The 12,530-nt window shown below is 39.8% G+C and overlaps 1 protein-coding gene across 1 annotated transcript in view; it reads right to left on the bottom strand.

Annotated features, from left to right (window-relative positions):
- Positions 1-4,708: 4,708 nt before the first annotated feature.
- The window catches only part of LOC149811527 (cytochrome c oxidase assembly factor HCC1-like), a 43,638-nt gene continuing 35,816 nt past the window's right edge, over positions 4,709-12,530 (bottom strand). Inside the window, exon 8 of the mRNA XM_089993818.1 lies at positions 4,709-5,132. Within this exon, the coding sequence (XP_089849944.1) occupies positions 5,024-5,132 (109 nt within the window). The 3' untranslated portion in view covers positions 4,709-5,023. The remainder of the gene's footprint in view (positions 5,133-12,530) is intronic.

Here is a 12,530-nt window from a genome sequence, read left to right as displayed (position 1 = left end):
TTAATAGCCTTAGAGTATGTGTATTTGGTTGTTGTTGTGGATGTTTTATGTATGTTTTACTATATTTTATTTAATATTTGACATCAGATTTACCATTTAGGGTTTACTATGTTTAAGATATATATATATATATATATATATATATATATATATTTGTTGGTGTTGTAGATGATTTATGTTTATTTTTTTATCCTTTATTTAATATTTGGTGGTTTTATATTGCTATAATGGGGCTAGGGTTGATTGCGCACAAGTATTTGATTAGTGTGATGGGGTTGGGGTTGACTTTTCATAAGCATTGAATAGGAGTTAAGGGGTTATTGTGGGTAGTTGGTTTTCAGAGTGGTTGTTGCGGGTAGTTTTGTTAATTGAATGCATGAAGGGTATATGCGTGGCATTTTCTCACATGCTATTTTCATTAGATGAATGATATGTTGTGTGATTGGTGTAGGTTGCTAATTATGGCCTCTAAAAGGGTTAAAGTACACTATCATAGCATTGATCACCCTACTTTAAGATTTATATTGGTCTCCAAAAATAGTAGCTTTAAAGAATTTATGGCTTCGATGTCTCGTAAAACCAGATATACGGAAGAGTTATTGAGCCTCCAGTGTAGTTATTCTCCAAAATTAAGCAGCCAAGATATATGGATAGATATTTTGGATGATGATGATGTAGAGTTGATATTATTTAGCAGCGATGTTTACTTAGTTGCTTGCAAAGTTAAACAAGAAACAGTTAGAAGTCGTATATACTAAGTTATTGATAAATATAATGATGAGAATCCTGTGAAAAATGTGAATTTATCTCAGGCACCATTTATTGAGCAGGTCAATCCTTTCATGAACATCCAACTGTTACAAACAGTGAAAATATTGATGTCCCAAGCATTAAGCTCAAGCACGAGATGGCATGCAGTTGCCCGAACCAATTAAGGATATAAATGTTTGACGTACAGGCAATAAAGAACTTTCATGAATAATTGATGTTGTATATGATCAGAGGATCACTGCAAATGATGTGAAACTACGTGGGCAAACTAGTGTTACCATTCTTCATCGCAGTAATTTGGATGACATGCAACCTTCCACGACAGATGACATAACTAGGTGCAAGTTGTTGGACTTTGTAATGTATGCTTGAGATGTAGGGCGTGATGATGAAGGTGTTATTTTATGATTAGTATTGAAAGTTGAAAATGCTAGAATGTTGCATGCATGGAAGCAAATGAAGCGATAGATACAACAAATTTTTATTTAGTTAGTGCACTTTAACAATCAATTAATGATAGCAGGGATCACATTATCAGTGGAGAATCAGATGATATTAATGATGATGAATATACCATGTCGACTGAGCCGGTCCAAGACACTGATTATATGGGACAAATAATGGTAGATGAAAACGATGCACAAATAATAATTGGAAAGTCGAACACTTGTTATAATGTAAAAGTTATATGAGCATTTGTTGGACAGTAGAATTGTTTTATGTTTTTACACTAATGAGACGTGGTTAAATAGATTCTCATACAATGAAGAGCAATTAAAAATCAATGAAGTTAAGGCATCTCAATTGTATGACGAGTTGCGTAATGAAAAACTTAATGATTGAGAACATTTTTAGTGACTAACAACAGGCTCAAACGATCGAGACATAGCTTCCAACCAAAGGTTTAATAATCTTTAGCACTGTTCATGAGTTTTTGAAAGATCATGTCATTAGAAATAATTAAAAAGCAAAAATCGTGAAGAGCTGAAGAGTTGCAGTAACAGAGTCATTGTCGTAGATGAAGTCCTCATTGTGAGGAATTTGATGGGTAGATGCTTTGACCTTCTTGGGTATTGTGTATCATGTAATAACACACAAAATCTTCATGTGAAATTAGGGGAGTGGAGTTTTTGGGAATCTCCTGATTTTGGATCATGATCCTGGAACATTGGCGCAAACATATGAGGGCTAAGCAGCTCCCTTGTTTGGAAATGTTGACCATCATTATCATTGTGGTTCACTAACAAGAAAGAAATCAAAGAATCTTTTGCATGTACATCCAATCAGATTGACACATTTAGAGCTCCATATCTTTATGGTTAATAGATAGATGCCTAAGTTGGACATGGAGTCCTAGAATGGGAGCACTGGGTGCGAATGGTTTTATTTTGCTCTTTTTTCATGCTAAGGCTGATGCCTATCTGATGTTTTATACAATTCATCCCCTTTATAAGTCTTCTTTCTTTTACTTAGGAAAAGCCATCTCTCTCTCTCTCTCTCTCTCTCTCTCTCTCTCTCTCTCTCTCTCTCTCTCTCTCTCTCTCTCTCTCTCTCTCTCTCTCGTTGTACGGATCTCCCAATATTCAACTGCGGAATCACTTTGATTCTGCCATAGTTCCCTTACATAAGCACAATATCATGGATTTTTGGAATGTGGCCTTTAGCTTGTGCTTGCTTTTAGTTAATACATGTGGAGGTTGACATGCAACAGCTGCATATTGAGAAACCTTCATAATGTATTTGATAACCACATTTTCTTTGCATTAGAGTGTAGAGTAACTAACTACTGGAGTGCATAAAGAATCTCTATTCCATGTGACCCCTTAACTGGAAGCTCAACACAGATAAACCAATAACCTTTTTTTGAGCTTGGGATGGACCAGGTCATCATGAACACATTTTCTAGGATGAGGCAACATTGCAGCTAAACTTTGTACAACCTTAAATGGAACTAGTGTTTGTTTGTCTTAAGCCTGGTTTTTAAGGGCCGGGTCCATATCTATTTGTGTGTGAAAATTCACGGTACACTCTTGGTATTTTATTGTGTAACCTTTGGTTGGCATACAGTTGCATCCATCTACAAGGTAAAACTCTTGGGCATTCAGCACGACCCATTACTGCTTTTAGATGCTTGGTTGAATCTAGTATAAAATTTTGTGTGGCATAGGATATTTGTATTTTCAAAATCGAATAATTCAACTCGTTGGTTATGATGGAAACTTTACACAAAAGGTCAGATGTAATTTTGGTTGTCAACTCTTTTGGAGCAAATGACAAGTAAACGCCATATAACTCTCTCTTCAATTCCCCAAATTGTTGCTATGTTTGGAAACTAGTAGACAAGCATTTGGAAAAGTCTTAGCTGCCAAATCCACTCTTTAGTGCAAATATAAATGGGAGACAGTCTCACTCTCCCCCAAATGCATAAACTCTCATCCCAGCTACCAGTTTCCAAACACCCACCAAGGTAGTTTAACCATATATCTACCAAGTGCTTAAGCTCTCATCCCAGCTGCCAAATCCACTCTTTAGTGCAAATATAAATGGGAGACAGTCTCACTCTCCCCCAAATGCATAAACTCTCATCCCAGCTACCAGTTTCCAAACACCCACCACCAAGGTAGTTTAACCATATATCTACCAAGTGCATAAGCTCTCATCCCAGCTGCCAGTTTCCAAACTCCACCCAAAATCCTCAACTTCTGCCCCAACTATTGGCTCCCAAACAAGAGATAGATTCCCTAGCCACATTTTCCTTTTTAGTGACTTACAATTTGCAGACTTTGATGTAGGTCAGGTATCTATATTGCAGACCATCGAGCATAAGTGTCATTTAAATTGGCACAATGGGTACTGCTTTACAAGCTTTTCATAGAAAACATTTTCAAGAGTTGTAGTTCAAATTATTGGACCCACCTTGATTTTGCAGCTCTCCTTTAATCAGACAAAAAATGTCAATCCAAAAAGAATGAACCAACTCAACGTTTTGAAAACAAGTCCGAAATGGGCTTCATCTATGTTTTGCCTCGACATGATGTCAAGATTCCCAGCCAGCAACCTAATTTATAAGTAAATTTGCATTGTGATATTGGATATAAGCAAAAGATCCAAGGACAATTTCCTGATTGATGTTTAAATCGTTTTTATCCATGTTTCAATGGAGACCACATTCTATATTCACACCTCAGACTGATTTAGATGTTGATCCCATAGTTGTCAGTCGAGGAAACAGGAGTGGGAAGCGATACAGAAAGTAAAAGCAAAAAGCAAGGCACTTTAAAAATTTTAGAAAAGGGAAAGCATAGAACGACTTAAAAACAAACCACGAATGTCTCGAAACCGACCTAAGAAACGAGCCGGAAGCGACCTAGGAAGAGAGGGAAAAGTAAAAAATAATAAAAAATAAAAATAAAAATACAAAAAAATGAAAAAACGAGAAAAGCGAGGGGAAAGCGAAGCAAGCTTCTCCAATAGAGAAGAGCGCTTCCCAATTTTTTTGTAGCGCTTTCCAGAGCGTTTCGGAAGCACGAAGTTTCGTGCTTCCAAAATGTGCTTCGGGGAAGCATGCTTCCCCACTCCATGTGACCTTCCGGTAACTCTGGTTGGTCCATTCTAAAGAACCTGCTCCTCATTCAGGTTGACATCTAATCCTGTCATAATTATTTTAAGCAGTAAGAGGTAGGGATTTGAAGATTAATGACATCCAATTGAATGAGAATGAAAGCCAAGAGGGATGAACGATCAGGATTAAACTAACAAGAAGAATGGATTAAACTAACAAGTTTAATATCAAACCTCCAATTGAATGTGAATGAAAGACTTCTTGGTGTGAAAACATTCTTTTGATGGGAGCTTATGGGCGAGGTCATTATATTGGGCTTTATGTGCATCAGCTCTCCTGTAAGCTTCTTTTTCTATCTTTAATGAAAAACAGCAGTTGTAGAAAAAGTTTCACCTCAATAAATACAGTTGAAATTTCGGTAATCAAATCAACTCCACATTCAAATCCTTATTTTCTTATGCCGTCCACTTGCGGCCTTAACCCCCCAAGTAAAATAAACCAACTTATCACTCCCTTTCCTTCATAATGGAGAAGGATTGCAAATGGACAAGCAGACTAGAATCAAGAAGCGTTCAGATATTCCAAGAAATACCCCACTTACATCGACAAGGAAAACCACCAAGTGGCTATAACCAGTAAATGATGCCAGCAAATCAATCAATAAATCTCCACATAGTTGCAAACTTTTGCTTATTTCTTGTATTGTTTTATCTCTTTAGTTATACCATCAGTAAGTGCATCCACATCATAGTTCTTTCCAAAGAATTTCACGAACTCCATCTGAGGGTCCATCAAGTACCTGAAATTTCCAGTTGATCCGTATGTTAGATGAGAGACATAAGAAGGTAAAGAACAGATGAAACTTGTCATGGCAAACAATGAGGGGCAAGGAGCTATAGAAATTATTGAGCAACGAGATTTGGCATAACTTGGAGAAAGGGCTTTGTTTCTGTCAAAAGATTGAAAAGATAGTGATTTTTCAAGAAGATTATTAGATTCTATACGACTGTGCGTCCATGGCATGTGCACGAGTAGATTGTCATTTGTTAATGATTGCAAAACTTTGTTGACTATTCTTTAGGAAAATTTGTCGGGTTTCAAAAGTGACATGGAATTTTAGAGATTGTTATCTGCAATGATGTGTATTTTTCCTGATTCATGAAAGGTTACATAATTTATACCAAAAAATCTCTGAAAAAACATTAAATGGTGCCAAGAAAGTAACTATGATATACAGTATATCTTTTAAAAATCCACAAAGGCTTCAAATCTCCATGGACAATTTATGATATGATCACAACTAGCATTACTTTCAAGTTACGGAAAGACACGCCAGGAAAAGGGTCCTGACATAAGATGACAAAAGGATGAGATTTGTTGATTTCAGGTCCCGTCTATGAAGGCAAGGGTGACCCTTTTTACCATCCTATGACTATAATCCACAGGCCAAACACTGTAGAAAAGACATTCATTTTCAAAGGAGTACTTTCTAAGTTCTGGAAGTAAAATGCTTGAATGGCAGCTAAAAACAGCACGGAAGCAAAATACTGAGTAATGCCAATGGTTGCTTTAGAAATTACATGGACAAAAAATTTATTGACCACCATTAGGTGTTCCCATCTAATGCCAATGTGTTCTCATATCCAAGTCGATGTGATATTCGAATAATAAAAATTAGTGGTTATATCATTAAATCCATCCAGAGGTGGTCACTTTCTCTGAGGAAAAGTTGAATATCGAGTTTGAACTCACTTTATAGATGGCAAAGATCAGGTGGCTGACATATTCATAAAGGCATCAGGAAGATCAAGACATTGGGAGCTGAAAACAAGCCATTCATGGTTGTCATTCATGCATAGCGTCAGAGGGGGGATGTTGGAACGTGTCCTAGTGGTAGTTCTATAATATTATAGACCATGTGGGTTATTTGTTAAGGTACATGTACCATCTTCCTACATAATTGTTGTTGTCGTGTACATACCAAAGTACACCGAAGTGTACTTTAGGTATTTTCTTCCTTTTTATGTGTATTCTTGTACATTTAATTTTAGATGTATTCAAGATATATTTTAGACATACCTTTTATGTATTTTAGGATAGATATTTTAGGATAGATATACTCAAGATATATCTATTAGGATAGGATAAGAATACTTAGCATAAGCCTCATTGTGGCTCTTTGAGAGAGGATGATTGTACATATTGTATGTGTTTGAGTGTTTTTGTAGTGAGGTTCATGTGTAATTTTTGTTTATTCTATTATTAATAACAATTATTTATTTCATTTGTTGGTGTTCTTGTGAATGTATAAATATGTTAAATGAGTTATGTTTATGCTTTTGTTTCTCTTTATTTGTCTTTCATTTGTATCTCAGGTTCCGTGCCATTTCGTGACATGGTTTCAGAACCAAAAAAAAAAATTGTTGGTATTTTGTTTCTTTAGGTCTTGGGATTCTTTGGTTCAAGTTTTTTTGCTTCATAAAGGAGTTGTGATCGATATATGATACGGACCCAATTTCTGCGGACTTAGTTTCTGATCCAAATGATGCAGACCCAATTGTGGAAGACCCTTGTCTGCATCTGTTGTCCCAATATCTCAACATGGATCCAAGTGTTGTAAGCTCAGATCCAAGTCCATTGCCCCAATCATTAGAAGAGGATCCATTGAATGCTACATATCCAGAAGAACCGGATTTAGTTCAGTGCTATGTCACACGGACTCGGCTAAGGAGGTGTTGCACCCGAGTCGACACGCCCCGACACGGGTGCGGACTCGGGTGCGGCTTCGGACTCGGCTCGGACTCAGTCAACGCCGAGTCGGGCTCGGTCAACGAGTTGAGACCGAGTCCGTCCACATTTTGGACTCGGTCAACTTTGACCGAGTCCAAAAATGTCCATTTCAATTTTTAAAATAGATTTTGGATCCAGGTTGGGTTGGGTTCGGACCCGACCCAGATCCAAATTTCTTTTGCAGCCGAACCCTAAAAAGGGTTTATCGACAGGGGGAGGGGCTTACCCTCTCGATTTTGCCTCTCCCCCTCAGCCCCTGCAGCTTTCTCCTACACCCACGCCGGTGATCCAGACTCCGACGACGGTACGCACAGGCAGCCACCGTCTCCCCCTCCGTCAACACTCAACAGGTATGTCGATCGACCCTCCCTCTGCTCGCAGCCTCCCTCCTTGCACCCTCTGCTCGCAGAAGAGGGGCTCGGCTCCTCTCTGTGCCTCCTATTCATAGAGGAGGGGCTTGGCCCCTCCTCGTTTCGCTTATGTCAGGCAGGCCCCTCCCCCCGTACCCTCTGCTCGCAGAAGAGGGGCTTGACCCCTCCCTGTGCCTCTGATTCAGAGAGGAGGGGCTCAGCCCCTCCTCGTTTCCCTTTTATCGCAGAGGTAAGAAGTAGGAGTGGGGGAAGGAGGGGGCTCGGCTGATAGGTCGATCCTTGCCCCGCCGAACAACAGGGGAAACGAGGAGGGGCCGAGCCCCTCCAAATATATATTGTTATATATATATAATTATATATTTTTAAAATATATATATATTTATATTTATAATATATATTTTTTAATATATATATATAGCCGAGTCCCCGTGTCCAAATTTTTTGGAATTGCGCCGCACCCGTGTCGCACCCGCACCCGCACCCGCACCCATGTGACATAGGTTCAGTGTTGGTTGGAGCGAAGCAAGTAGAGGAGCGGATCAACAATGACAGACTTGTTTCCACCAAGGCACCCCAATGGATCATATCCACCAGACCAAGGTCTACCCACTCAAAACAAGATCCATTTCATGAGGTGGACTAAGTGGATCGGATCCCTCAAGCGAAGGTCTGGTCGCCCAAACCCGATCCATGTAAGGGCATTCTTAGCATTTTGGAAAATTCGTGGGTCCACCTTAGAGGGCACCCAGTCCTCAAATGTGGCCTAGATGGTCGTGCAAAGGTGTTAAGAAGGAGTTTGGGTGTTACCAGTGTTGTTAAAAACGTGCCTCAAGGAGCAAAAAGTGTACGCCTCATGTGCCTTGAGGCGTACGCCTTGAGGCGAGGCGCACCTCAAAGTGAGGCGTGCATTAAAAATCGAATGGCCCGGACCCGAGTTCGACCCGGATCCGGGCCCGTATTCTCGAAAGATCGAGAACCTGTGTCTTTAAAAAAGACACAGGTGCTTCGGGGCGAGGGAAAGCCCTCGCCCCTTCTCTCTCCACTCTGTCCCCTCTCGTCCCCCGCCACTGCTGTCGCCGGCCACCACCCGTCGCCGATCATCGCTTCTTCTTTCCTCTGCTGAGAAGGCATCGGCGACCCGCCGCGCCAGCGACTCACAACCACCGCCGTCCATTCCGGCGACCTCTGCGTTTTCCAGTGACAGGTAAACGCAGACCATTCTTTGCTTCTTCTTCTCAGTGATGGGTCAACCGACAGGGGGGCAGAGCCCCCTTGTCGCCCCCAATCTGCTTTTCTCTCTTGCCTCTCTTGGTCGACCGACAGGGGCCGGAGCCCCTGTCGTCACCTTTGGTGGGTATTAACTCCCATTCAGATTCCCTATTTCTCTCTTGGTCGACCCCTCACTGAGAGTGTTTACTGTTGTTCATTTGGTAGTTCCATTTTTTTGCTAGACATTCGTGTCACTTCTACTTCTTTGTCAAACTTACGAATGGATCCCAAGATGCTTGGTTTAATAGCTCGAGAGAGTTGAGACATGCAGAGTTTAGACTAAGCCCTGGTCATCTCAGATTCTACTAAACACTGTTGTGGCTGAAGACTATGATCTAGTGCGTAAAGATCTTCATTTATCGACTGTTGACTTCATTAGAGAGCGCAAAGGTTCTCGTTCTCATGTGCTAGTGTCTTCCTCACTCTTGCACTCGATCTCGCTTAGTTGGGGCCCAGATAAACTCATGTGGGGAAACACGATTTTTTATTCAGTTCCTCGTGGTGTGATTTGGAAGGACTTTGCACATGAGTTTTCCTGCAGAGGCATGGTGCAAATATCTCTGGTATAAGCATGTTGTACCTAGGGCCTTATGGACAGTTTACCTAGCTTGTAAGAGCAGGCTTCCAACGTTTGACAGACTGCAGCATTATGACATTCAACTGGCTAACCAGTGTCTGCTTTGTGGTTGTCATGAGGAGTCCAATCAGCATGTTTTTATTTTCTATCCAGTTAAAGAAGATTTGGAGGTTTATTTTGGACAGATTTGGCTGCAATAGTGATTTATCTTGTTTGTGATTCAAGAGTTGATATGGTGGTTTGAAAAACCATTCAATGGGAAGCGTCTTCCCGTCATCAATCCTGCAACGGAGGAAACTATAGGTTGTTTTTTCACTTCTTTTTTGTCATTCAAGCCATTGGACCATATGCCCATTTGATTATTCTTCCTTTTTCTGTGATTTTATGCAATACCCAATTGCTGAATCAATGGTTTGGGAAAGTGGGTGTTCCCAGATTTTGCTTTTTATGACGCCCACATTGAAATTTTCCCGTGTCTGGTGATTTTTGAGAGGTTTGCTTGGATTTAATTCTTGTTGCTATGGTGGTAATGATGTTATGATAGGTGGGTGTTGTGGTGATATTCCATTTGGAGTTATGGTTTCTTGTTAATTTTCGCCTTTGTTGTGTTTTCTGCTTATGGGAATTTGAACAAGGGAAGTCTTTGGTACTCATCCCTTTGTTTTCTGTGTCTGTGAATGGTCAGATGATGGTGAAACAGTAATGCGTTTTTTCTTCTTAGCACTTGAAGACTTTGAGTTGGCGCTTCATCAATAAAGCATTTCTTATTTATTTATAATTTTAGATAATTTTTATAGTTTTTTTTAAGTTTAAAAAAAAATTTGAGGCTTACACTTTGCGCCTCGCCTCAGATTTTGGTGGAGCGCCTCGCTACGCCTCAACGCTTTTCACAACACTGGGTGTTACCTAAGACTCTAGTAAGTTCTTTTAGAGAGTCTCTAAAGTTTTTGTAAGTTGCTTAGGATTTCTAATGTTGGTTTAATTCTCTTTATGATTTCTTGTAAGGGGTGATGGCTTAATGAGCCCCCATTGAGCCTATAAATAGAGGCGCTCCTTGTGCTGAAAATATTATGAAATGAAATATTGAAGTTTGTCTTTCTCTCACATTCTCAAGAAATTGCCTGCTATATGGATCTCTCTCTCTCTCTCTCTCTCTCTCTCTCTCTCTCTCTCTCTCTCTCTCTCTCTCTCTCTCTCTCTCTCTCTCGGCCCCTAGACCGTCACTTTCTTCTCTCTCTTCTACCCCCTGCAAGTCCCCAGCCCTAGACTTGTTCACCTTGTCCCAGAGCTCATCCGGTTCGTGTAAAGTGGTACTAAGCCCTTCGAGGTTTGGAACTACTCAAGCACTAAGTAGAGCAAACTCTACTTTGTGGACTGCATCAACTCCCTAATGAAATCAACTCAACTCTTGCACCAAAGTTGTTCATGTGCTATATACGGACGAACCAAACCATTTCCAAGACTCAATGAGCCCCCCTATTGAGCCTATGAATAGAGGCTCTCCTTGTGCTGGAAAATATTATGAAATGAAATATTGAAGTTTGTCTCTCTCTCACGTTCTCAAGAAACCGCCCGCTATAGGGACGTTTTTCTCTACTCTCTCTCCCTCCTTCCCTTGGCGCCTGGACCCTCACTTTCTTCTCTCTCTTCTACCCCCTGCAAGTCCCCACCCCTAGACTTGTTCACCCTGTCCCAGAGCTCATCCGGTTCGTGTAAAGTGGTACTAAGCCTTCCGAGGTTTGGAACTACTCAAGCACTAAGTAGATTCAACTCTACTTTGTGGACTGCATCAACTCCCCGATGGAATCAACTCAACTCCTGCACCAAAGTTGTTCATGTGCTGCATCCGGACAAACCAAACCATTTCCAAAAGTCAAGACACCTCCCCTAGACCGAGTAAAGTCCTTAGAAGCCAATTCCTAAACCTCCTCTAAGTCTAAACCTCACCTAAACCCAAATCTGAAAACAACATTCTGTTGCTATAATTTCCCGAGTTTACTGTAACTTAAAAATAATGTTTCTCCTAATATGTACCTAGTCCAGACCTGCAAAATTAACCTCAGCTAGCCCTATATGTCCCCAATATACTCACCAAAAATCGGATACTAACTCTTTCCCGTTTGGGAGAATTAAATCCGACACAGAAACCTCTCCTGGCCAAAATACAGTCCAGAAACAGACCTGGCCCAAACCCATGTCCTGAATTAAATCCAACACTGAAACCTATCCTAACCACTGGAATTAATTCCCTAACCCGATTGGCCTAGTCTCCCAAATTTTAACCAGACCTTCCCTAGCATGTCCCTATCCTAACACCATTTTCTTGGATTTTTCTGTTGAGAGAAATAAATCACTCTTTCATGATTTGTCAGAAACTAAACAGAATTTAGTTCCCAAATAAACCCAGAACTTTCAGGATTTTTATCTCTGCAACTCCGAATCCCCTGAACCTAAAAATTGAACCCAAGATTCCCTAACATGTCCTAAGCCACCTACTAATGTTTTAGTATTTATTGAACTATATTTTAGTAAAAGCAGATTTTTCTTTAAAACCAATCAGACCCATCCGAACCTGTTTTTCCAAAACTTGACCTTTGACTTATTCCAAGCCTACCCCAACCTAGTCAAACCCCAAAACTAAACCTAGGCCCACCGAAACGTATCAATATATGGCTTCGATTCAAGGGAGATCTTAATCTGATATGTATCTTAAATCTTTATATATATGGTTACTTTGCTTGAGTTGTCTATCCCATGCACTATGCATAAGAAGACTCTAATTTATCCTATCTTTGAAAGATTATTAAAAATCGTTTGTTATTTTTAGGACTTTTTCTAAAACTTCCTTATTTTATGCTTGTTAATTAGGAAACGATTGAGCTCTTTGGACTCTTTTTGGTATATGTCTTCTTGGGTGTTATTTTTAAAACATTTAAAAGGTTTTTTAAATCTATTTAAATATTATCCTTATCTTGGATTTAATTGCATTCATATTTGTGCTGATTTAAAATTTTATTAAATATTTTGATATGATTTATAATATTTATTTGATTTTATGAAATGATATTTATACATGTGTGTGTTTCTATGAGATCTAGTTTAACTCGTGCTTTTTAACTCTGTTTATTTAATGTGTAGGTGTGTGAAGTCCTTGCTTCTATGAGAACTAGTTTAACTCGTGCTTTTTAAC

Source organism: Nuphar pumila, chromosome 17 (genome assembly GCF_984573655.1).
Source record: "Nuphar pumila chromosome 17, dmNupPumi1.hap1.1, whole genome shotgun sequence".
In the NCBI taxonomy this organism is placed as follows: Eukaryota; Viridiplantae; Streptophyta; class Magnoliopsida; order Nymphaeales; family Nymphaeaceae; genus Nuphar; species Nuphar pumila.
Note: the sequence above shows the minus strand (reverse complement) of the source record. Positions and strands in the feature narration are given on the sequence as shown.